Genomic DNA, 26519 nt, shown 5'->3' on the forward strand with positions numbered 1-26519 from the left:
CTGCAGTTTAGTTCGTCCCCGGTCCCCGCGCGTACGCATGCGCGAAACAATTGTTTAGTCTAAGTTTACAAATAATACAGTGTTTTTCCTGAATCATACACGGTTTTCATTTAATACCCTATAAACTGTTACAATATATGTTTAAGACTTTATTTTTAGAGAAATGAAATAAAAAAGAATGGTTTGAAAAATTATAGTTTTATTTGCATGAAAATCTTACATAACATTTTTATTAAAAATGAATCTTAAAGTACCCATAACTATAACTTAAGTGTACACTGTGATGAGAGCGAATGGAGCGAATCTTGCATAGTTTCTTCATCATCTGTTGCGGGGCCTCGTATCCCAAATAGTGCATCTTCCTTCCCAACGAAGTCAACAGGGCTGTAGAGACTTGGTGATGGTGATGGACTTCTATCTAATTGCGAATACCAATTTTCATCTTCTATCTCTTCCAAATTTACTGTATTTTCTACTTCTTCACATATTGTAACCATTTCTTCGTCATAAATGGTCTCGTTCAGTTCACAAAGTTGAGGCGACATCGTGTAGTTGGACATAGTGTAATGAAATATGAAGTTCGTATTTCGAAGCAAAACACTTTTATACTTTGTTGTATCGGCGAAGAGTGGGGGGACTCGGCTTAGGCAGTTATCAGAAAAAACGCATGTGTATGCACCGATCATTATGATCCTAAGCTAGCTAAACCATACTTTATAAGTACTAGTATTAGTAGTTATTGCTTGTTATCTCTGTCGATAAAATATTTTTTACAATCATGTCTTCCTGCGATCTGCTTTGTTATGTTGTAAATAATATCTCGCGTGCTGTGATAAAATTTATCAGCGTCTGATTTCACGTAGTACTTTAATCGTAAATCTGCATATTTCCAGTAATCAATAGGTAAAACCCCTTCCAGATTCTTCATGTCATAGACATCTATTTTGATGAGATGACTTGCACTGACACCATCACCATCATTGGATGAGATATAGGATAGACCTCCATCAGTCGCTTGAGCTACCGATGACGAAATAGTAGTTCTCCTCTTTTTCTTTGGTTTTTCGAAAAATACATCTATATTGTTTTGCTCCGTTGGTTTGCTCCTTTTTGAAGCAGTCTTTTTATTATTTAATGTGGAATCACTCGCATCTTGATCATCTGGCACATTGAGTGGATAGTAGTAATGCTTGTAAGTGAATTCTTCCTGTGAGTCCTGAAATAAAAAGGTAATAGTGCATAAGATTAAGGTGATACTTTAACTAATAGAATTACAAAAACTAATTATAATATTTACTTAAATTTATAAAAGTTTATAAAAGATCCTAGTTACCGCTAAAATTGCAAACTTACCGTCATGATGGATGGAAATATGTAGATTCACAACACAATCGCTCTAGACGGGTGATTTATATTTAAGACTTATAGCACTGATATTTGATCCTAACGATCTGGCACCGAGTAAACTTGTGACACAAAATTACAATGGTGCGTTTTTATACACACATCTTTTTAGGCAAGAGTCAACATGTTTTCATGCAGCTGCATGTGTCATATTTTTTTGTATCTACTAAGAGAACACATTATCATAAAAGCTTGGGTTAATTTTTTGTTAGTCCTTCTTAATGGGATTATAAATCTTCGAAACAAACACGAATGTACATGCTCTGAAACACCTGCATGCGATATCAGTTTTTGCATCTACCTAAAGTTAATGGGCGATAAAAACAGATTGAGTGGACTAACTAAAAAAATCAACGACACGATCGATCGTGAATTTTGTTAATTTTTTGTTAATGAGATAATAAATATATTTTAAACTGACACGAGAGAGCATCTCACATATTTTTGCAAGAGAACACATTATCATAAAAGCTTGGGTTAATTTTTTGTTAGTCCTTCTTAATGGGATTATAAATCTTCGAAACAAACACGAATGTACATGCTCTGAAACACCTGCATGCGATATCAGTTTTTGCATCTACCTAAAGTTAATGGGCGATAAAAACAGATTGAGTGGACTAACTAAAAAAATCAACGACACGATCGATCGTGAATTTTGTTAATTTTTTGTTAATGAGATAATAAATATATTTTAAACTGACACGAGAGAGCATCTCACATATTTTTGCAAGAGAACACATTATCATAAAAGCTTGGGTTAAGTTTCTACGAAATGCATTGCTATCAAATTCTAATTTACTTATTCATTATAAACAATATCAGTCATCCAATATGGTGATAACATGATAAACTCGTATTTAAACATTTTATGAAAATACAGTCATACATACAGAAAAATACCTCCTTTTTTAAAGTCGGTTAAGGACAAAATTGTAGAAATGCATGGATCGACGGGTGAGGGGATAAGGGGCGGGGGGCATTGTTAAAACCCCCTGGCGCCGGAGCAGGTACGTACCCCCGATGAAAAAATGAGAAAGTGACGCCTTGGACATTCCGAAGTTATTTTGACGCGTACGGTACTCATTGTTAGAGCTAGCGTAGGTAGCAGGTACCTACAGCCTCGCACGCAATCATTCACTAGATGAGTGGTAGGAGATTCCAATTGCCCTTTTAGTTTCCCGCTAACGACCCGATCGATATATGTTAGGTTAGGTTAGGTTAGGTTAGGTTTGAGCCAATGGTCTAAAAACGGCGAACATCCAGAGCCAATGGTGGTGGTCTTTTTTTGTGGGCGGGACAATTTTTTTTCGCGGACCCCCCGGGGTGGCCCAGAATCGACTTTCTACACTACTTTAAAGCCATTTCATATGATATCCCACTTGCAGTAGCGTGCACAGGGTTTGAATCTAGGGTAAGCATTAGGTAGCTAACTACCTATTTAATGACAGGTCATCATGAAAAATGAGCACTAAGCCATTTAAACTAGGGTAAGCAGTGCTTTTATGCCTCTATGATCTGCACGCCACTGCCCACTTGGTATTGTTACTTTGAAAATTGAAAATACTAATTATTTGTTCATGAACACATTTTAATTTTTTTGTGTGATGTAAGCACCAATTCACGGTTTTCGGATTTTTTCCTTTACTTGTGTTATAAGACCTACCTACCTGCCAAATAGCATGATTCTAGGTCAACGGGTACCCTATTAGTTTTCTTGACAGACACGACAGACGGACAGATGGACGGACAGAGAAACAGATAGACAGACGACACTGTGACAACGAAGTGATCCTATAAGGGTTCTTTTTTCCTTTTCGGGTACAGAAGCTTTAAAATTGATGAGATTAGAAACAAAATACTTAGGTACTGTTTAAACATTTTAGAATGCCGTTTGATATTTGCGTCATTGTTATGCATGCATGCTTAAGAGGTAGGGTACATTTGCGTACATACATAGCAAAAGATAGAAAACTGCATTCACGGCCAATAAATTCTTATAGATCAGGGCCGGATAATCGACGGTTTATTACCTACCATGTGCGCAGCCCGTTTCTCAGAAGGCTCCCTTACGACGTCCATAAAAGCTGTGGTAACATGTGCATTTGTGCAATGGCAGGGCATCAGTATGTTCGGAACCAACTTGGTTCGTGCAGGCCACGAAAATCACGATAGTATAGTTTTAAATTACTATACCTACTACCCAAATAACTAAACAAAGGGACTTATAAGAATAGGAGTAAGTAGTATACGAAAGGTGGAAATTGCAATCGGGGTATGAGAAGTGGGGCGCCCCACACGCCCGCACGTCACCCGCGCTATCCCGCAACGGGTTAGCGCAGAGGCTATGCGGGTATGTGGGGCGTCCCCAACCGGGTTGCCATCTCGACCCGTCGCGTACTGTACATAATATATCACAAACACAGTATTGTGATTTGTGTATCCTGTCTAAGAAACCCGAGCTTGGCGGTATTATCAATGCAGTATTTTATTACGAATGAGTAGGTACTTAGGTAGATTAGTCCAGCAGAAATAATATATCCAACCATTACAAAGAGACCGTTTGAGATAACGATATAAAGTAACAAAATCTCACAAATATTATAATAAAAAGTAATGCGAAAGTGTGTTTGTTTCTTGGTTTGTCCCACAATCACGTCACAACAGAGCAACGGATTGACGTAATTTTTGCATGGGTATAGTAAGTCAAAGATCTGGAGAGTGACATAAGCTTACTTTTTATGCCGAAAATCAACGAGTTCCCACGGGATTTTTAAACACCTAAATCCACGCGAACGAAGTCGTGGGCATCAGCTAGAATTATTATAAAATAATGCGATAGTGTGCTTGGTTTGTCCTACAATCACGTCACAACAGAGCAATGGATCGACGTGGTTTTTTTGCATGGGTATAGTTAAAGACCTGGAGAGTGACATAGGCTACTTTTTATCGCGGAAAATCATAGAGGTCCCAACTGCCACGGGATTTTTAAATACCTATCAACGCGTAAATAGCGCAGTTCCTACCACAATCAACATGATGATTTTGAATTATCGATATTTCATATAACGTAGGTTATATTACTTATTATGTCGTTAAACCACGGAATAAGCTTCAAATCATTAAAACAATAATATTGAATCTTAGTAATATTACTGATTGATGTAGGAATTTCTGTCTAAGTGGGTAGGTAGGTACTTACCTACTTGTCTCTAGAAATAAGTCGAAAATTTTCAGTAGAATATTAAAGAAATATAGGTATTTATTACCTAATGAGTGTTATAGTAGGTAAAAGCTGTGATAGCCTATTGGTTAGGACGTTCGCCTTCTAATCAGATGTCGGAGGTTCGATCCCGGGCACGCACCTCAACTTTTCAGAGTTATGTGCTTTTTAAATAATTAAATATCACTTGCTTTTACGGTGAAACATCGTGAGGAAACCTGCATGCCTGAGAGATCTCTATAATGTTCTCAAAGGGGTGTTAAGTCTACCAATCCGCAGATGGCCAGCGTGGTAGATTACGGCGAAACCCTTCTCACTCTCAGAGGAGACCCGTCCTTTGTAGTGAGCCGGCGGATGGGATGATCACGATGTCATGATGATTAGTAGGACAGGTCGAGATGGCAATCGCACACCTGCACAAGCCCTGCGCTAATACGGTGCGGGATAACGCGGGTGATGTGAGGGTGTGCGGGGTGTCCCCCCGACTCATACCCCGATTGCCATCTGGACCTGTCGCGTACTATTATAGGTACTTAGTAGGTACTGTGGTATTAGTGAATCGCTATAAATGCGCTTCTTTGTTTAGATTTAGGGGCCCTAATGAAACCGATGCAATGAAACACAATTTATCGTTACCGAAACGGAAGTTTGATTGGCAGTTTCGCGATCTGCAGTATGCTCGCGAAGATGCAGTTTCTGCATCTTCGCGAGCATACTACACAAATAAACGTCTTAATAATTATTTCTAAATGTGTTAAACGCGCAAGATCCACCTTACAGTAGGTGATTTAGAATTCAGATCATCATCATCAACATCAACCGATACACGTCCACAGCTGGACATAGGTCTCTTGTTGAGACTTCCACACGCCACGGTCTTGCGCCACCTGGATCCAGCGGCTCCCTGCGACTCGTATGCGCCTTGCGATGCGAGGTTGCCATTCCAGCACCTAGGGACCCCTAACGTCTATAGGTTTTCCAAACTTATGTTCTCTGCCAATTATACCACTTCAGCTTCGCAGCCCGTTGAGCTATGTCGGTTTTTTTTTTTTTTTTTTTTTTTTTTTTATTAACTATCAAATATTGAACATTTTACAAATACTTTTAACACAACAAAAAAACCACTAAGGTTTAGTATGTTGCTTATCATTCCGTCCATTAATCGATTTTGGGTATAGTGCTTCCATAAATAATATATACATTATGTATAGAAGCACTAGGGAGCGATACATGACAATAATTTGTTATATTTAATTTTTCAAAAATGGGAATTGTTAATATTTGTTTTGAAAGTATGATTTTAACTTGTGTTTAAAGTTAAATACTAAAGTTAAAGGTTACTCTGGTTCTTTTACGTATCCCTATAAGAGACTTCCCAACAAGAGTTCTCAGAGGATTATTATGCGGTTTTCACCATCATCTAGTAGGTATACACTGGTCATACACAGGTATATTTCGCAAATAAAGTGTATACTTGTAAAGTTACAACTCATGTCACTTGTCTACTCTATGTACTAGGTAAGCCCACCCGTGCGTAACCGGAGCAAGTCAGCTAGTCTGAAATAAAAAGAACAAGGAACAAACCAAAATTTAAAAATATTACATTGCCGATGGGAGTGATAATGTATTTCAGTTTACGTATGGATAATGGCGTAAGACTAGGGTTGTCGAAAAACCTCGGCACTTAAAATCACCACGAGAGCATTTATGTTCTCTGCTCCACTGGCGGGTCATATAGGCTTCATCTTTTTATAAATTAAATATGTTTTTTCATCTTTAACTATTTAAGCGTTTAAACTATCGTGAGTGATTTCCATTATATACAATATCACACGTGTTTAGTCGACGTTAGCCCGACTAGTTTCGAACCCATCCGGGATCCTTTTTCAAGGGAGTCAGTTCGCGCACGCGTCGCGGTTGTGACTCACACTATTTAAAACTATTGTAGTTAGGTAAGTACGCCTTGCAAAGTTAGTGTGCCTGAAAAATAACTCTTTAAATAAATAAAATCTTGTAACCGTGAATCAAACAAATTAATAGGTAACATACTTACCACAAAAATTTAAATTTATAAAAAAATACACACTATTCAAATGATATGAACCCTCAAAATTTAAGTTCCTTAGTTTCCACAGTAGGTAGGTATATCTAAGTTAGACACAAGCGCAAGCCAGTGATTTCAGGAAATTCTAGTAAGTACCTAATCCTTGCCTAGCCTAGACTTCACTATAAAAAGATTAGGTAAACACAAGGAAAGGAGGAAAAGGAAGAGCGGGGAATCTGAGATATAGGTTTTTCAAAATTTCAAGGTTTACGATACAATTATTGTGAAAGGACTTATTTTTAACCACAATAAAATTCGTGTATTTAATTTTTTTCAATAAAAAAATAGGCAAAATGGCAGCCCTAGAGAAAGACGCGTGGAGCGCTCTCCCGTACCTACCTTCCGAACTTCCCAACTTACAGACGGACTGTTTACACGAACGCGCTTGTTCCACTCGTTTGATCTTATGCTATAGGTATTTTGAGAATAACCCGACTGAAAGCCGAATGTTCGCTTTAATAAAAAAAAATACGATAACTTTTAAGAACGACAACCTTGATACACTGTTTACGCTTCTCGGTGCTCCGTTTATGAGCATTTTTTATATATCATACATTTGTTTGAAAGTTTAAATTCAGGATCAGTCGTAGAAATATGATTTTTCAATTTCTTTGATACGAATACGGCACAGAATTAGGAATATACATATTCTTAAATCTGTTTAATACAGCTAACTCTTAAAAAACTGGTCAAGTGCGAGTCGGACTTGCACACGAAGGGTTCCGTACTATCGTACAGTATGCAAGTTAGTAACGAGCAGCGCTATCTTGATGTGATTTAGTAAACTATAATTATTTGGTTTGGTATATTTTTTGTGTTGTAACCACAAATTCACAGTTTTCGGATTTTTCCCTTTACTTGTGCTATAAAACATTGCTGCTTGCCAAATTTCATGATTCTAGGACAACAGAAAGTATCTACCCTATAAGTTATAATACCCACGAAACAGAAACGACGGACAGACAATGAAGTTTGCCGTGGGGACCCTGGGGCCATAAAGTCTTAATGCTAAAACATTTTTACGAGACCGCGATTTATAACCTCATCTGGTGATAGAAGGGCTGGCAAATTTTTTGAGCAACTGATCAGCCTGGCTGTCCAGCGCAGAAATGCAGCCAGTATTCTTGGCACCATTCCACAAGGGCATGAGTTGTATTAGATAAGGCTAGCTTTGTTTTATTGTAATATTTTCAATAAAAAAACTAACTCACACACTTCGACTAGTACTTATAATTAAATATTATAATACAAAACATTTTTCCATTCCAATCAATAGGAAAGCTGAAAACAATTTCTTTGTAACAAATACACAGTCAATTAAAAAAATGTATTGTTTGCTTTATTTAGGGTGGACCGAAGGCGCAATACCAGAATCTTCTCGAATGTATACAACATCGATGACCTGAATTTCTTCAGTTCATAAGCTTAATAGCGGTCACCGACCCTAATCAAATATCAGGTATAATATTATTCAGTGGAAATTCTGGTCTACGCGAATTGGATTATACCTATTGTCTATCTACTTGTGAAATTATACTGCCATGTAATACCTATGTCTTATACTAAGTGTCCACTAGCGATAAAAGTTGCAGAAGTTAGCTGCTCTGGCTAGTCACTTGCATTGTGTAAAATATCGTAGCAAGTTTTGTATACTTACTGCAGAAAATGACATTGACTTAACAGTGACAGTCGATTGTCATACATACCTTAAAGTGTCCATTAGCAATAAAGCTTGCAGAAATATCTGCATTGTCATATCAATGTGGCTAATTCTGTTGGTCATTCTCTAAACTAAAATGACAAATATAGCAAAGTTGTCCTTTGTAATACAAAATGGATACACGTACCCACGCCTTTAGTGTGACGTAAAGTTACGTTTAGGCCGTGCCTTCGTTACAGACTTGTTGTGAAAAAAAATCGTTATTTGCTCCATACAAACTCGTTTGAGTAATATAGCAACAAATGTTCAGTTTTTTCACACGGGTTCAAAGATTTGTATGTATATCATTGAGTCTGTGTAACTTTGAAATAAAATATTTTAACGGAAATCTGGAAAACCACAGACACTAAGTTTGAGAGCCAAACTTTGGACATTTGTTTGGAGCGAATTACAAAATAAACTCCTCTTTTTTTCTTGGTGGATGTAAAAGACATTTTGCTGGGCCCTTTTGTGTAACTCTGGAACATTGCGTCCTCGTGAATCCTTAATGCCAATAACTAATTAAGATAATTTGAAGTATAGAAATTAACATATTTTCTAACCTATTTTAAGTTTAGAATTTAGTTTTATTTTCGCTTAAAGTATGTTCAATACATTCACATTCTCACCGTTAACAAAGCTAGGGAAAATAAAACGTCTGAAAAAAATAAAACCTCACGCTTACCTGCTTTTGTGGTAATATCTTTGTGTTCACCGGAAATGTCCGGCATTCAGGATTCACATAAATCGCTGGCGAAAGTCTTTTCTGTGTCATTTCAAATTCATAAAATATTTTTTGTAATAATAACATATATTTTGCTACGCGACTTATGCGAATTCTATTTTTACTTGTACCTATCTATTTATTTGTACAGCATTTTTTAAACATTTAGATTCTAAGTACCTATATATAATTAATAATATATATTTTTTGGATTTTTTTACCTTAAACAAAAAGCTGTGATAGCCTAGTCGGTAGGACGTCGGCCTTCTGATAGGAGGTCGGGGGTTCCATCCCGGGCACGCACCTCTAACTTTTCGGAATTATGTGCGTTTTAAATAATTAAATATCACTCGCTTTAACGGTGAAGGAAAACATCGTGAGGAAACCTGCATGCCTGAGAGTTCTCCATAATGTTCTCAAAGGTGTGTGAAGTCTACCAATCCGCACATGGCCAGCTTGGTATAGACTATGGCCAAAACCCTTCTCACTATAAGAGGAGACCCGTGCTCTGTAGTGAGCCGGTGATGGGTTGATCATGATGATGATGATGAACCTTAAATACTTGTATTTAAACATCCATTTGTGAACCTTGGCCGGTCTAGTAGGTACGTTCTTCGTACATAGGTACGTGAAAAAAAAGATGTAATGAGAGTGTGCCTCTCTCTTTCCATATTTAAATATTCGCCATAATCGCTGACCTTATTTGACTTCTAAACTCTACTCTATTCAACTCTACTAGACTTCACAATCTACTAGACTTTGAGAACATTGTGAAGAACTCTCAGTTATGCAGAATCACGATGTGTTTCTTCACCGTTCAAGCAAGTGGTATTTAATTGCTTAAAACGCACCTAACTTCGGAAAAAGCCATGATGGAACCCCCAAATACAGCCGACCTGATAACCACTAGGCTATCACAGCTTTATTACAGAATATAGACCACTTAAATTCAAATTAAATTGTAAGTAAATATAGGAGCGACATGAGAACGGCGCGCGGCGAACATCCGTCGTCGCTTACTAGCTTGAGAGCCATTTAACCCATCGGCAAAGCCCTTAATCTACCCACTGAAAAGTGATGACAAGTACTGAAAGAACGCGTGGAAAGTAGAATTCACTTAGGCCTACTTACACCAAACATCAATCTGGTTTAGTCATGGTTTAGTTCAATTTTGTATAGTCATCAAGTTTATTCCACGATTCACTGGAAAAGAGCAATAAGTTTATAAATAATTTATTCTATTCTAATAGATGATACTTATAGCATCTCTCTATATCGTATTCCTCATTGCTGAGGGTCAAGATCCCATTCCATTATAATCAGATAATAGTATAAGTTTCTTGGGATAGTAATATGCGGTTAAGTCCCCCAGATTCTTTCAGAACTCGGCTAAGAGACCCATATATCAAATCTTAGGTGTTTACAGTTATTTAATAACTTAAGTACCTAGGTATAACTTGCAATAATTACTATCAGTAACATTAAAACCTGGAGCTACCTAGTCATATTGCAGCCAAACGCTGCATGGTCTATCCTAAATTAACAGTACAAGTGGGGCTTAGTGCATAATTTTATTTGCCATTTTATCGCACTGATTAACCACATTTTTCCCAATTTTTTTTTATCTTACTTAATTATAACTTAAGGCCAGCAAATACACATCAATTTATCCGAAAGATGCATAATTACAAGCATTTTCACGCTGCGTAGTGCGTTTCTACGAGAAACTTTTGTTTAGCAAGTTAAAGAAAAGTAGTTAATAAATTGTAATATTTATAAAAGGCTACACGAGTAATGTGGCCACATAAATTCTGCATAGAGTTCAAATGAGTTCGAAACACGTGTATAAACTATAAAGATCGATTCATAGGCTCAAAAGTCAAAACACATTGGTGTGGAGACGAAGTGAGCGACGCCGTGTCGTTTTTCTATAGCATACTAAGCATAAAATACATAAAAGCATAAGACAGGACTCGGTAGAACGATATTATTTGCTGCTACTACCTACTGTCTGTACTGAATTAGAATAAAGATATAATTCTATGAAATAGAATTATGAATTGACTAGAGCGAAAGGTCCGTCTCTCAAGTGTTGTTTGTTAAAAACTTAATCATCGTTGCGTTGCCGGCATGTCAGGAATTGGTTGGTCCGTCCGTCTCTTGAATATTTTCTGTATTTTCTGTAGGTAGGTAGGTACTTATCCTGTGCGTTCGAGCGACTAAGAGGTCTGATAGCAATGTTTGTGAATACTGGTGTAAGACGTGTTGCTGCGCTTTGACTCTGCGTCAATATGCCTCGAGCCATAGAAAATAGTAGCTCCCAGTAAGAATTTATTTCCAAAATCATCCAATTGCGTGGTTTGTTTAAGTTAAGGCAATTAGGATACCGAGGCGTGCACGTAGGCGACAACAGACGAGCGGCAGGCGAGCAAGCTTCGTTGGGAACTCAACGATGTGCAATTATAGCATCACAGGCCACAGCTAGCAATTTGATTCTTTAGGCTAAGTGCGAGTTTGGACAAAGTTGATATAATTATTTCGAAGAACATCTGCGGGGTGATTCGCTAACTTGGTTAGTTCAGCAAATGCATTTTAGCCAATAGCGAGTGATTGTGTTACAGAGTGATTGCGATCGTCACACTGTAGCTGTCATTTTAACACAATCGAGCTACAGGACGACGCAGGGGACTGACACAGAACATGACATCATATTTTTTATAATTTTTAGTGTTTTACCTACACTTCAAGGAAATTACTAAATAATTTTAAATACATATCAAAAATTGCGTAACCGGTAGGAATCGAACCTGCCTCTTCTGGGTTCGGTTTCGCTTACCGCTAGTGACGAAATTTGTAAGTCGAAAGCGACTGTTTAATGCCATCTAGTAGCGACACTTTGCAGTTATCGAAACTACTTTCAAAGGCCCATATTACAATGAAACTCTTTGAACGAGAAATGACATTATTTGCTTTTTACTATATTATTTTTTATAATTTAGAAGATGCAGGTTCGATTCCTGCCGGTTACGCAATTCATGACATCATAATTCATATCCATACTAGGAAGGCGCTACTGATGAGGTAGTTAGTACCTACCTATGAGTTAGGTAGGTACTTATGCTAATACTCGCAAGGAGGTTCAGCCACGAGCGGTGCATTACGATTTATGATTGACTAGGTCAATCGAAAATACCCTTAGTTTTTTTTTTAAATCATACTTTCAATTCAATTCAATTCAACTAAGGGTTTATAAAAAAACCCTTAGTTGAATTGAAAGTATGATTTTAAAATAAACAGCTTTTAGGTCCATTTTATTTATTTATAAATTTAATAACTCCCTGTATTTTAAATATGTTATATTAGTTTTAATTGTCTATTAAGTATATTTGTACGCCAACATGGCTAATGTGATTGACGCTATTTTCTTAGATTTAACAACATGATATTATGTACTTACACACATTACGCAAATGAAGAATTAGTATTCGATGGTACTATCAACCTTGTCGAGATGGGCAAACTCACACTAAGGATACTGAATCTGAATATATATCAGAAAATCCGCTGGTGCACATGAATCAACGCGTTGTCAGTTAAGCCCGCAGACGCAGCCGTCTGCTAATTCTTGTATTTAGTCTCATAGGTATGATAAATATGTATCAAACCTGCCTTGGAAAATCATACTTATCATATAATCATACTTATTATATTATAAATGCGAAATTATGTTTGTTTGTTGGTTTATTGGTATGCCCTTCTATAATGTCACAATGGAGCAACGGATTTGCATGGGCCTTAAGTACCTGGAGAGCGACGATTGGCTATTTTTATTCCGGAAAATCTAAAAGTTCCTACGGGATTTTTAAAACCTAAATCCACGCGTATGTAGTCGCGGGCATCAGCTAGTTAATAATAAATAATAGTTCCTTGAGATAGGTCCGCCCCGAACAGAGATCGCGTATAAGCTTGATCTCGAATAACTCGAATTATATACAATAACTTACATCTTTTGAGATAAAGCGTGATGAGTCTAAAAATGAGATGAGTAGGTAGGTACATAAAAATATAATGTTATAGTCATCCACCTACATCCACTCCAAATCGCTCATTTCCGAAGCTGTTTTTTTTACAACTTTCAGGCCCGAGTTCCCCTTCCCTTCCCCTGCTAATAGAAGAAAAAAGTTAGTAGCACCCCCTTTATAAAGATAGGACGTGTTTCTTAAACACATAATATGAATTTATGAAAAATATGCTGTTGTAAATATTGTTATTGCAGTTTAGGTATAAAATCTACATATTATTGCTGAAAAAGAAACGTCGCCATTTCCAGGTGCAGCGTCCATGTTTCCGGGGATGCGTACGGTCCATGGGCAGATGCTGTCCGGGGGCTCTTTGACAGCTGGCTCCATCAGCGGGCTGGGTGGGTTCGGTCACCACCTGTCCTCGCCGCTACCGGCGCCGACCCCTGATCGCAAGCCTCCTACCCCTCTGTCCGCTCTGCCGCCGTCTGCAGCCATTGCGCAGACATCAGTTCCACCGACGACGTCATCGTCTTGGATTTGAAAACTTTTTTGGTAAGGAATATTTAAATGATAAGAAAACCTGGGAATGAGTTACTAAACAGCTTTGACAGTGAGTGAATCAGCACGAGCAGCCCTATATATTATACTCGATAATGCCCGCGACTTCGTTTGCGTTTTAAGAATCCCGTGGGAACTCTGTGATTTTCCAGGATCAAAAGTAGCCTATGTCTTTCCGCGGGATGCAAGCTATCTCTGTACCAAACCACCAAATTACCATTTTACCAAATTTCCAAATTTCACCAAATTTCACCAAACCAATACCATTTTTCACGTATTGTACCAAATGTCATGAAAATCGGTTAAACGGATGAGCCGTGAAAAGCTAGCAGACAGACAGACAGACAGACAGACAGACAGACAGACAGACCGACAGACAGACACACTTTCGCATTTATAATATTAGTAAGTATGGAGTATGGAGTATGGATTAAAAATAGAAATCAAAGCGTAAAGCTCGCCCGACTTTAGCATACCTACACGTCAAAGTCGGTTTTTTAATATATTTTTTTGTTAGCTGTCCTAGCTTGTATAATATACCTAACATCACAGCGAGAAAAGACTCAACTTATGCTTTCATTACAGATTCAAACTTCGTATGCTGATAATATGAAGAAGGTTGCAAATCACTTGTATATACGACACTGTGGAAGATGTCGTTTTTACAATCTTAATTGATTATAAATTAGGTATGGATTGACAATTAATTGTCTCTAAATATATTGAAAGAGGATTATTTTTAGTTATTAGGTATGTTTAGGAAACTAAAAGTTATCGATATTTTAAAAAAAAATCTATAAAAATTTAGTGGGTAAGATAATTATTATTAATTATTTAATGCCTGTAGGGTGTAGAACACAATACTGCACCATAGTATTAGTAGGTACATTTAAAACTCACTTAGTATTTTAGTATTCCACTACGTCACAATATATTTAGTAAGCAATATTTTAATTATTTCCAAAGACATGACAAAAATTTACGCGTACGGTAGGTAGGTATAGTACGATTTAGGTACGACCAAAATTAGGTTATCTGGCTATTATTAACAATCCAACTATTCATTATTATTGTGTAATTAAAATTTAATGCTTCCCAAAAATATATCCAAGCTCGAAAATATTGAATAGAAATTAATGTTTTGTGTAATAGAGAGAGAGAGCCAGCGCGTGCCAGACCTTGAATATTTTAAAGCTGAAATGTCTTTGCGTATTGTCCCCAACTGGGAGGAACGTTTGTTTGTATGTTTGTTTGGATCATGGTGGCTTTGGGAGAACAGATAATGAAGGTGTAAAAAATCTTACGTCAAAGTCAGATTTTTTCTATTTTCTTCAGAATAGTATTTAGTAATCACGTCATGCATTGCTAGACACTTAGTATCATAGCATGGCAACCCCCTGCCAGACACCCTTAAAGTTTAAAAGTTTAAGGGTGTCTGGCAGTATTCTGAAGAAAATATAAAAGAATTAGACTTTATACTTTGACGTGAGATTTATACACCTTTGTTACCTGTTATCTCCCAAAGCCACCATGACCTAGAAGTCTTCTTCATAGTCGCTGATCGTTTCTCCCAGTGTTGGGGACAATACACAGATAAACTTTCAGCTTTTAAAAATAACGAAGGTCTGGCACACGCTGACTCTCTTTGTTGCGAAAAAAATCACTTAGTATTTTAGTATTCCACTACGTCACATTATATTTAGTACCAAGCATTTCAGCTTAAATATTATTAACTATTTCTAAAGACATGTAAAGAAACGTACGCGTTATATTACGACTTAGGTACGGCCAAAATTAGTTAATCTGGCTATTATTTGTACTATCCAACTATTAATTATTATTGTCTAATAATTAATACTTAACGCTTCAATGTTTCAATGTTTTCTAGCTTTATGCAAGCTAGGAAACATTGAATAGTAATTATTACCTAATGTTTTGTGTAAAAAAAACAATGTTATTGGTTTGGCATTTCTAAGTTAAGCGACATGTTAGCGACGGACTAGAATAAGATCTCTATAGCGTACTCGGGCTTTTGCGAGGGGTCCCTCCGTCACATACAAACGTAGCTTGGCTCTTCTTTGAATACGCCAACGAGAGATTGGATTGGGACATTGATAGGTCTCATAGGTCACGCACAACAGACGGAAACGTTTAAGTGCGGAAACCAGCCCAGAGCGAAGAAGGTCTCATAGGTAGGTTCATTGATAGGATAGGGTTGTTTCTAAAACGTGTCTACAAAATAGCACCGATTTTAAATGGATACTAGGTACTTATTAGTTATTATTAAAATTTGACCGAGACTAGGTACGTTTGTATAGAATGAGTTATGGAGAGTCCCCTATTAAGACACAGCTAAAACGAGACAGCTTCACATCGCTTAAATCTGCCTCGTTTTAACTGAAACTTTAAGCTTAACCAAAGTTAAATTAGGTACGTACGTTCTATAGGTCTCAAGCCTGGGCGGCATCTCTACCCTCTAAGGCCCACTGTATTAATTTTTTGCGGATTTCCTCCTGGAGGGTCGTAAAACAATTTTATTATTCAATAATGAAATATAAGCACCAGGCGAGTTTTTCCATTACAAGTTAGCAAGTTAGCCCTTTACTGCGATCTCACCTGGTGGCAAGTGACAATGCAGTCTAAGATGGTAGTGGGCTAACTTGGAAGACGTATGGCAGTTTTTATTACACCCATTCTTCCGCAAACTTGCTCTTTAATTTACTGAACGTGTGTGAGTTTGACATTTCACTAAAAGACTTTTTAAAGTTTGGAGGCCCCCTAGACCCGAGGCCCGGGTCCAGAGAATGCCCCCTCCACTGTCCCTTATAGTCCTCCACTGCATCAAATCGTGGTAAAGTAGCCGGCAGGAACTTCGCCTTTTTGTAGGTACATCCACCTTTAGAAAGACATTTCGGCTTCGTAGAGCGTTGCCTCTGTCACTCATACCTATGTGACGTTTTGTCGGTCTCAACGACAGAGACAACGCTTTACGAAACAGCTATCTCTTTCTAAAGGTCGACATTAATATTTCTTGCCGGGTACTGTACATATTATTAGTATATCATTTATTTCCTTAATTAAGAATTATTTTAAATTATTAGTAAGTACCTATAGTACGCGAATCGCGACAGGTTGGGTATCGAGGTAGGTATGAGGCGGGGGGACGCCCTGCACACCCGCACGTTACCCGCGCTATCGCCGGGGCTGTGCGGGTGAGCAGGGCATCCTCACCCCGATTGCCATCTAGACCTGTCGCGAACTATTAAAAGATGTCCTATCACATGTAGAAAATGTTTTTCTACATAATAAGTATGGCTGGTCAGTGGTCTTTAATCAGCAATCTAGGACACCTAGCTATAAGTACTTACGTCTACGTTATGTTGTCAAATAGGTAGGTACCTACAAGTAGGTATAAGTAATATAACTATAGATAATAGGCTCAAAAGGGCTAGAACCCAGAGCCGTAAAACTTTTATTAAGTATAAATTCCTAAGTACTTAAATATAAGTATTTTTATTTGTAGTAGATGCCGTATGTAGTAAACTGTTTCTTTTAATAAATTCTCTGTATATTTTGTGTTTTATTTTATACTAGCTTATGGTCGCAACTTCATCCGCGTGGACTACTCAAATTTCAAACCGACCACGGCTAGCATGGGCCGAAGATAAAAATTATATCCCCCGATTTTATCCACTGGTTAAATTTTCAAAAATCTGTAAACTTTTGCATGAAATTTTTTTCTCACTAATAGTTTCATACAGAAGACAAAAAATTATTTGGAGGAAAATGTTTTGCAGATGTACATTTATGTTTTTTGATAAAACTTAGTTTTTTTTTTTTAAATGATGAATAATTAACGAATCGCTGAATGTGTTGCTGATCGCCAATCTCGAAAACAGCTGAACCGATTTCGCTAATTCTTTTTTCATAATATTCCTTGAAGTACGAGGATGGTTCTTACGGAGAGAAAAATTTAAAAAAAAACCTGAAAAAGAATCGACCATCGACTGTTAGGCGGTACCTACGAAGTTCGCCGGGGCAGCTAGTTATTCATAAAAATTAAGTTCTATAAAAAAACACATAGGAAGCAGTAGCTGCAGATTAAAGCGGCCGGATCTTAGACAAAAACATTCGCCAAATCCCGAATAATATGGTGGCTACACTGGCAACTGTCTAGAAGATTTGCCGTTTGCCGAATTTTCGTCAAACTCGAAACTCGAATTCCTGTAGTTGGAGCCACTTCGAAAACTATGTACCACTATGTACTATCTCAATGTTACCCGTTCAAGATATGTAGTTTTAGCCCATAGAGATAAAAGACCCTTGCAAAAAAAAATTGATTGTCGATGAAGCCTTGTTGTTGTTTTGTTTTCAATTTTTGTTTGGTTGTACTTGTTTGGGATTTACATAAAAGTATTGTGGTAAAGTTATAATTAAATGCGTGAATAGAACATTTTAGCTGAGGTTCTTGTGTATTTTGGATTCTACCAATTGCAAAAATGAGTTTTCGTCTTTTGACAAAACAGCGACTGATTGTGCTGTGTATAATTTTAGCTGTAATTATTAGCGGGATATATTTGAAGTTACATTACATTGAAGACAATTTTAAAGGCTCTAATGAACGATGTTTCACAGAGTTGACTTCAACGAAATACCAGTTAAATGGTAAGCATTGTTTCATGATCCATGTTTTCTCGTGCAGGCTAGCGTTACCGGCGTCGGTGTAAAAGCTTAAGTAGATAATCAGCAAGGCTTATTCCATATCCCAGTGAAGTGATTAAAGTTTCCAATGCTACGATTTCTCGTGGGGAGTTGCTAATTGAGTAGGTACTTTGGGACCACAACATCATTAATTCTTCGATGCAAAGTGCCCTGTTCATTGCCTACACAGAAATGAGATCTGGGATCTCATTTCTGATTTGATCACTTAAATAACTCAGAGTTTCATACATCTATTAGATATGTACTAATATTATAAAGAGAAAAATTTTATTATTTGTTTGTTATTGATAATCTCTGGAACTACTAAACCAATCTTTGCAATTCTTTCACCATAAAAAAGCTTTTATCCAGAAGTGCGATCAGTACCTATATTATAAATGTGTGTTTGTTTTTTGGTTTGTCCTTCAATCATAGAGCGACGTGATTTTTTGCATGGGTATAGTAAAAGACCTGGAGAGTGACATAGGCTACTTTTTATCCCAGGAAATCAAAGAGTTTCCACAGGATTTTTAAAAACCTAAATCCACGCGTAGGGGAAAGGGGAATATAACTCATCATGATGATCTTGGGTAATTTTATTTAAAAAAAAATCTTACTTGCCATACAAGAAAAGACTTAGAAACTTGTATCCACAGATATGTCCAGATATGCAACTAGCGTGGCCCCCTCATTCCCTCTCGCTCAAGCAGAGGTAATTGTGAAATGTTATTCCGTCTATTTTACGTCCGCTTCGGCTATTGTAGCCTAGTATACTGCAACCCATCATTGCACAATAACTTCAAAAACAACAAAACGAATCAATTATTTATTTACAATACTTGAGTCAACATAACCTCACTTCACGTTGTTTGCCAAATACTCACGTACAAATACATTTTGGAAAACAAAAAAGTGGCCACGGTGATAAGGACAAAACATTACCATTTTGTCACATTCTAATAAGAGCTTAAATGCATTTAGCTATCTCACTCTAACAGTAAGTGTCACAATAGGGCTACTTCTAATAGTCCATTTTCTGAGCTTGTATCTCATGTTGCAGTTGTTACGGAGTACAAAAACCGCATAGATAAATTGCTGACAGAGATGGAGAAGAATCACAAAGCAGAAAAGGAACAATTCAGAGATATAATGGAAAGCTGTGTTGCAATGAAACAACAATCTCTGTTATGTCAGGTAGTTAAATGTTTAATCTGTGGTTCGATTGCGGTAGAATGACAGCTACAATATCACAATCGCAATCATCTCTGATTAGTTGATGCTCGCTCACTATTGGCTGCAATGTATTGTTGCAACTAAAATACCATAAATTCAGCCAATCGCAACGATTGCCATTGAATTTTGAAATTTAGTACGGATAGCTTACATCCCGAGAAAGGACATACGCTACTTTTTATCCCGGAATATCAAAGAGTTCACACAGGATTTTTAAAAACCTAAATCCACACGGAAGAAGTTGCGGACATCATCTAGTTTTGTATAACTTTCATTTATTATAGTGTAAAATGTACCTTAAATAGGTAGGGGAAAGCAGGTAGGATTCGTACAGAGGGAGCATTCGTACAACAGTCATATCTACACTATGCAACATAGTGACGCGTTTGTGTTTTTGTATATGTGAGGCCCGCTCATATTCATAGGCTCACAGCTAAGTGCAGTGGCTGTAAAACAGTCCGTTTTTTTTGAATAAGTCAAAACGTGTTTTCACACCGCGAAAATAATTTTTCGACTCATCTTTGACGACATTAATTCGTAATAAGCTTGGCTCAAATTGTTAAAGTAACATATAATAGTCTTTGGATAAGTGCCTTAGATTCATGTGTAAACATTAATTTTGGGATAGCCTTCACCGTTATTTTTATTTTAAATTTATTGTTTGATTTTTTTGGTTGGGGTACCTTCGTGCAGTTAGGAGTGGGGTGGATTCGTACTTTACGAATGCACCCCGCGTGAGTTCAGATCGTTTTTGCACTAACTGGGTTATGGGATTCCAATTCTAAACCACTCCCAGATGATAACATGCAACAAATAGTGGTGGTGCCTAGACTAGCAGAGTAGAACTAGAGTGAAGAAACTTTCGGTTTGATCCTGAAATCGACATCTGCTAAATATTAGGCTAGGGGTGTCGTTAAATCAAAAATACCTAGTAGTTTCATAGCCTACCAAGCGTCAAATACAGGCGACATTTGACGCCTGCCAGTGTGGGTGAAACCTCGATGTTTTCTTTCTTCGAAGTTTCATGCCTGTCGTGAGCTGCGCTATAAGTCAAATTAGCAACTTCTTATCAAACGTCAAAACGCTGGCTTAGTACCTATGGCAGCTTGTATAAAAGATATACATAGATATGACGTCATAAACATTTGACGTACCTACTCTTTATATTTAAATCAACAACTTTAGAATCAGTTTTGAATGGTTAAAACTTACAATGGACGTGGATTTTACGAAATTTGGAAGACCCTCTGTTTAATAATAATTACTAAGAAATCGTTTATTTTTGACATAGGCGCTATCCCAATTCAACTCCCAAAGAAATAGCTCTTACTCAACAAGATCTATCATCAAGATTGCCACCTCCATCACCATCTACATCAACTGTGGGATGATGACGCCAGAAATTATGCAACCTTTTACCTTAGCCTAAAAAGACCTAAAAAGACACAAAGAAAGGAAAAGTATTATAAAAATTAAGGATATAACATATAATCCCGAAAAAAATAGACTGATAGAAAAGGAAAGAGCAAAAAAGATGAAAAAAGGAGAACAAGAGAGAAAACAGAAGGCTAAAGAGATGAAACGCGAGTTACTATAACGGTAAATTAGAATGTTGATTAATGAATGACTTAAATTGTAATAAATTGTTTGTAAACACCATATTGTTAATTATTACTATATTTAAGGTTGATTCTGTGTTAATTTTGATATCAATAAATGTTTAATTTCATATAAAATAGCCTTTTTAATTCCTGTGTACGAAAGCTCCCCACTATGTACGAATGTACCCTAGTCGATGTACGAAGCTACCTCGCGTGTGGGGTGCTTTCGTACGATTTCCATTTTTTGGGAAATTCATCATAGCTTTGTCATCTTACTTTGCATCAACACTGAACTACACTATAATTAAAGCCAGATAACTAGGTAATCCAGCAGCGTTGAAATTATTTTGAAATATTTATTAGTTTTGTTTTTACATGACCTAGAGTAAAAAGTGTACGAATCCTACCTGCTTTCCCCTATGTAGTTTATTCCTTTACTTGTGCGATAAGACTACCTGCCAAATTTCATGATTAGCATTCAACAATACAATTTTTAATTTCAGAGCCAATTTGAAGACTTACAAAGTGAATGCAAGAAAGTTAAAGAAGACTATGACAAACTTATACAAGATAGGGATAAAAGGAAGCCAACATAAGTTTTAAGAACTACCTACTAAGTAAGAGTTATTATAATTTACAAATACATAATCTCAAACACTTTGAATTCCAAGCCAGAATAAAATTTATATATTATTATATTTTGGTAGATACTTTAGTACACTTTACATCTTTTAAGTCAATTAATTTTATGATAATTATAAGGATAAATATGTAAATAGATATTGAACAAAATGAATACTAAAATATACCTAAGTACACATATTATTTTTTGTGTTATTTTATGCAATTGTATTAAAATTATTGTTAGGTAGCTACGTACTTAGGTAATTGTATGAAAAGTAATAACAGAAAAGTAACAATTAATGTAGAAATATATAAAATATATTATTATTATTTGTTTTTTTGTCATACGTCCTTGTAATTTTAAGAAGCATGTAATTCAAATGATCCTAAAATAATAATTTGTGAAAATTCATAAAATTAACTACTCACGCCACCTAGTTACCTAGGTCAGCAAGTAAGTACATGGTTCAGAAAATGAACATGAGTATATTTCAGAAGGTAGCATTCGTCAAAGATTGCACCCTCGGTGGCTGGTTCAGCACTCTACACTCTCTACACAGCGCTCTCAGTAGCTTGTCGGAGTTCAGGATCGTTCCACTACATGGCGCGTGTCGAAGAAATTCAGTATAATTCTAACAGATGGCGCTCTCGGTAGCTTGTCGAAGTTCAGCATCTTTCCAATAGATGGCGCGTTTCGAAGAAGTTCAGCATTAGTCTAAGAGATGGCGCGTTTCGAAGAAGTTCAGCATAATTCTAACAGATGGCGCTCTCGGTAGCTTCTCGAAGTTCAGCATGCATTTTTCAGTGGGGCGCGCGACATTGTGACATAACATACATCCTACTCTATTGACGCGACGCGAAGGAGCGTAAGGCCCGGGTATCAGGGGCGTGCAGGTCATAGAGGCTTAAATGCACTGCTTACCCCAGTTGTAATAGCTCAATGCATATTTTTCATTAAGACCTGCCAATAAACAGGTTCCTAGCTAACTAATGCCTACCCTGGCTTCAACCCTGTGCACGCCACTGCCGGGTATCCACTACCCCTATATTCAATGTACTCTGTGGTATCCACTATCCACCTAAGCGGAGCGGAAAGGAGACGTGTACAAAACCAATCCGATTTTTATAAGATATTGTGATAATTTTTTCACGTCATCTATTTTGAATCTGATTGATCGATTGAACGCATCTCCTCTCCTCTCCGCTTAGGTGAATGCATGGCCTAACACGCCAGCCCGCACCCCGCGTTCGCCATTTGCATTAGAATAGAATAGAATGTTTTTTTATTCATGTAAACTTTTTACAAGTACTTATGAATAGTCAGGTAGTTTTAATTTACCACTGGTTCGGAATGCCGTTCCTGTTCGAATTAGTGGGAGTAACATAAAAAAACATACGGCGTTGACACTTGAGGTCTCAAGGTCTTAGAATAGCGACCTTGAGCCGGAAGACCTTGCACTAACTATATAGATGGACAGATGACAGATTTAGGCAGCTCAAGCCTGTGGCGTGTGGAAGTCCCTACAAGAGATCTAAATTCAGCAGTGGTCGTCTACCGGTTAATGATGATGATGATGAAGTAACCAGGAATTGAATTTAACTTGGGATTTTTTAAATCTCCCGATACAAGTTAGTCCTTGGCTGTATATTCTCTCCAGATGGTTTGATGTCTGTCTAACTTAGGAAGTGGGCTAACGTGTAAGGGATAGATATGACCTCCCTTTTTTTTAAAGCTGGGAAATGCATCCCTCCCTCCTGGATGCCAGCCAGTCAACCAACTGGAGGGCAGGTATGTGGGACTCGCCGGCCGAGAGGGGACCGGAATACTCACTAAAACACAGCGGTGCTCCTGTGTGTCGCCTGGTGACTGGGTCACGGGAACACCGAAGCAAACCACCGCGACCCAGCCAGGTACATCCGCCGAGGCGGACCCTCCACCGAGGACCCCGCTCACGAGGTCCCCACACCGCAGGGGTTTGGAATTTTATAATTTCTAAATTTCTGATCTGGTCTAGTGGGAGGCTTCGGCCGTGGCTATAGTTACCACGCTACCGGCAAAGCCGTGCCGCCAAGCGATTCAGCGTTCCGGTACGATGCCGTGCAGAAATGGGTTGGCATCTTAGACTGCATCATCACTTTTTTTTAATAGAGATAGCGAGCAAACGAGCAAGTGGGTCACCTGATGTTAGTGATTACCGCCGCCCATGAACATTTGCAGCACCAGAGGAACTGCTGATGCATTGCCGGCCTATCAGGAATCAATCACCACCTGATGAGAGAGCAGTCAAAGGCTAACTTGTACCTATCTGAATTTAAAAAAAAATCCGAGGACGGACATTTTTTAGCCCGAAAAATCAAAGAGATATTAAGAAACCTAAATCCACGCGAACGAAGTCGCGGACATCATCTAGTAGAAATTATAAATTCTCAAATTGCCCCTGCCGGGAATCGAATCTGAGACCCAACAATAGTGTAACAATGTGCACCGCTCGGTGACGTAGAGGTTATAATAGGTACCTACTTATATGTAGATACCTATTGGATTATGGATAATATCATCTTAAATACATAGTAGGTACCTACGCGACGGGTTGAAATAGCAATCGGGAAGGGAACGTCCCGTACATCCGCACATCCCCTGCGCTGACTCGGTGCGGGCGAGCGCGAGTGATGTGCGGCTGTGCGGAGCGTCCCCCCGCCTCATACGCCGATTGCCATCTCAACCTGTCGCAGTCTTACCTACCTACTTTTGTTTTTCGATCGGTAGGAATCTCGACGAGTGATTAAAGTTTATCTCCGGATGTCATAGGAGACAGTGTTGATGCAAGCAAACGTGCGAAAGATTTGTTGAAAGGAAAAAAGGTCGGCTCATTCATCTCATTATTAGCTGTTTTTATAGATTAGTGCATTTCCGTTCGTCCGATTAATTATACGTACCTATTATATGGTAGGTCTGTAGCTACCTACTTATTATGATTGTATGGCAAGGAAAATGTCCCAACTCCCAAGAGAGTAGGTATACGTTTCAGAATTGACGCCAACCGCATTCGAATCTGGTAGGTAGGTATGTAAGTACTACAATCCTACCTGCTCGGGTAGTGCCTACCTTAGAAAGCGCACCATAGTACGCGGCAGGTCGAGATGGCAATCAGGGAGGTAACGCGCCACACCCCCGCACAGCCCCCGCGCTAACCCGGTGTGGGCGAGCGCGGGTGACGCGCCTCATACCCCTATTGCCATCTCAACCGAATATCTTTATAATAATTCGAATATCTTCGAAGATAGATAATGGATCTCCTCAGCGAATAAGAGTAGGTAAATTGCTCGCAGTCAGTGTAATAGCTTAGTGAACAGTAGATTACCGGTAGATGTATATACCGGATAACCGGTAGTACAGGTGTAAAATCTTACGTCAAAGTAATTTTTAGGGTTCCGTACCTCAAAAGAAAAAACGGAACCCGGTCGGTCTGTCAAGAAACCTACAGGGTAGGTACTTCCCGTTGACCTAGAATCATGAAATTTGGCCGGTAGGTATAGGTCTTATAGCCGACTTTAGGGGGAAAATCTGAAAAGCGTGAATTTGTGGTCACATCACACAAAAAAAATTAAATTGTGGTCATGAACAAATAATTAGTATTTTCAATTATCAAAGTAAGATAACTATATCAAGTGGGGTAGGTATCATATGAAAGGGCTTCACCTGTGGATTCTAAAACAGATTTTTATTTATTTTTATAAATCATAGTTTTTGATTTATATCGTGCAAAATGTCGAAAAAATACGATTGTACCTACTACGGAACCCTCGGTGCGCGAGCCTGACTCGCACTTGACCGGTTTTATTATTTTATAATTAGACTAATATAATATTCATCTTCATCATGAACCGACAGAGTCGAGACTGGACATAGGTTTTTTATAGGGACTTCCACAAGCGACCACAGGATCTTGCGCCGCGCCGCCGCGCTTAATACAGCGGCTCCCTGCGACTCGTTTGATGTTGTCGTTTACCTAAAGGGCTTAGAATAATAACACTGTTAAGGGGGGATCTTCGAACGCTGCGCTTTTCGGTGCGTGCCTTTCCAGCACCTTGGGACCCCAACGTCCATCGGTTTTTTGAACGATCGGTTATTTTCATAGTGACTGACTTCCACTCGTTTTGTGGCGTTTTATCAGTATCTTATCATCATCATCATGATCAACCGATCGCCGGCTCACTACAGAGCACAGGTCTCCTCTCATTTGTCAGTAGCTGTGTCAATAATACCTATCTAATCTATCTATAATAATATATTATCTTCAAGTAGGTGCCTATTTTTGTCGCTGCAATTATTAATTAAGTAAGTTGGTATTAGGTTTGGTGGATAGCCAAAGTACCTACTTTGGCTATCAACTGAATTCTGATAACCTCTTTTAGTTTTCGAACTTTTCACTGGCTTGAGAGAGTTTTATTAGCGTTGTCACCAACAGGAATATTCACCCTCTAGCTTTCGGTTTTTTCTGAATTGTGGCAGTAAGAATAATTGACAATTGTGCCGAACAAAGGGCATTAGGGCTAGGGAGGAAGGGGAGCCAGTACACCGGGCATTGTCGCAAAGCCGGGCAGGCACCGCCTTGCGCGACGCCCAGG

The 26519-nt window shown here is 38.0% G+C and overlaps 3 protein-coding genes across 3 annotated transcripts in view; 2 read left to right on the plus strand and 1 right to left on the minus strand.

Moving 5' to 3' along the window:
* LOC138404581 (forkhead box protein F1-like) overlaps positions 1-17296 on the plus strand; it is a 59053-nt gene extending 41757 nt beyond the window's left edge. Inside the window, exons 2-3 of the mRNA XM_069509101.1 lie at positions 13482-13725; positions 14317-17296. Coding sequence (XP_069365202.1) covers positions 13482-13714 — 233 coding nt within the window. The 3' untranslated portion in view covers positions 13715-13725; positions 14317-17296. The remainder of the gene's footprint in view (positions 1-13481; positions 13726-14316) is intronic.
* LOC138404527 (uncharacterized) lies at positions 212-2725 on the minus strand. Its single transcript, XM_069508769.1, has 2 exons — positions 1354-2725; positions 212-1216 (listed from the first exon to the last, which is right to left on the minus strand). Exons 1-2 carry the CDS (start codon positions 1357-1359, stop codon positions 737-739), a joined length of 486 nt encoding a protein of 161 aa, XP_069364870.1. The 5' UTR covers positions 1360-2725; the 3' UTR covers positions 212-736.
* A 787-nt stretch (positions 17297-18083) lies between the features above and the next one.
* On the plus strand, positions 18084-22190 carry LOC117995390 (uncharacterized). Its single transcript, XM_034983405.2, has 3 exons — positions 18084-18396; positions 19493-19626; positions 21770-22190. The coding sequence occupies exons 1-3, from the start codon at positions 18231-18233 to the stop codon at positions 21860-21862; spliced, it is 393 nt and encodes a 130-aa protein (XP_034839296.1). The 5' UTR covers positions 18084-18230; the 3' UTR covers positions 21863-22190.
* The last annotated feature ends 4329 nt before the right edge of the window (positions 22191-26519 follow it).

This window comes from Maniola hyperantus, chromosome Z (assembly GCF_902806685.2).
Source record: "Maniola hyperantus chromosome Z, iAphHyp1.2, whole genome shotgun sequence".
Lineage (NCBI taxonomy): Eukaryota > Metazoa > Arthropoda > Insecta > Lepidoptera > Nymphalidae > Maniola > Maniola hyperantus.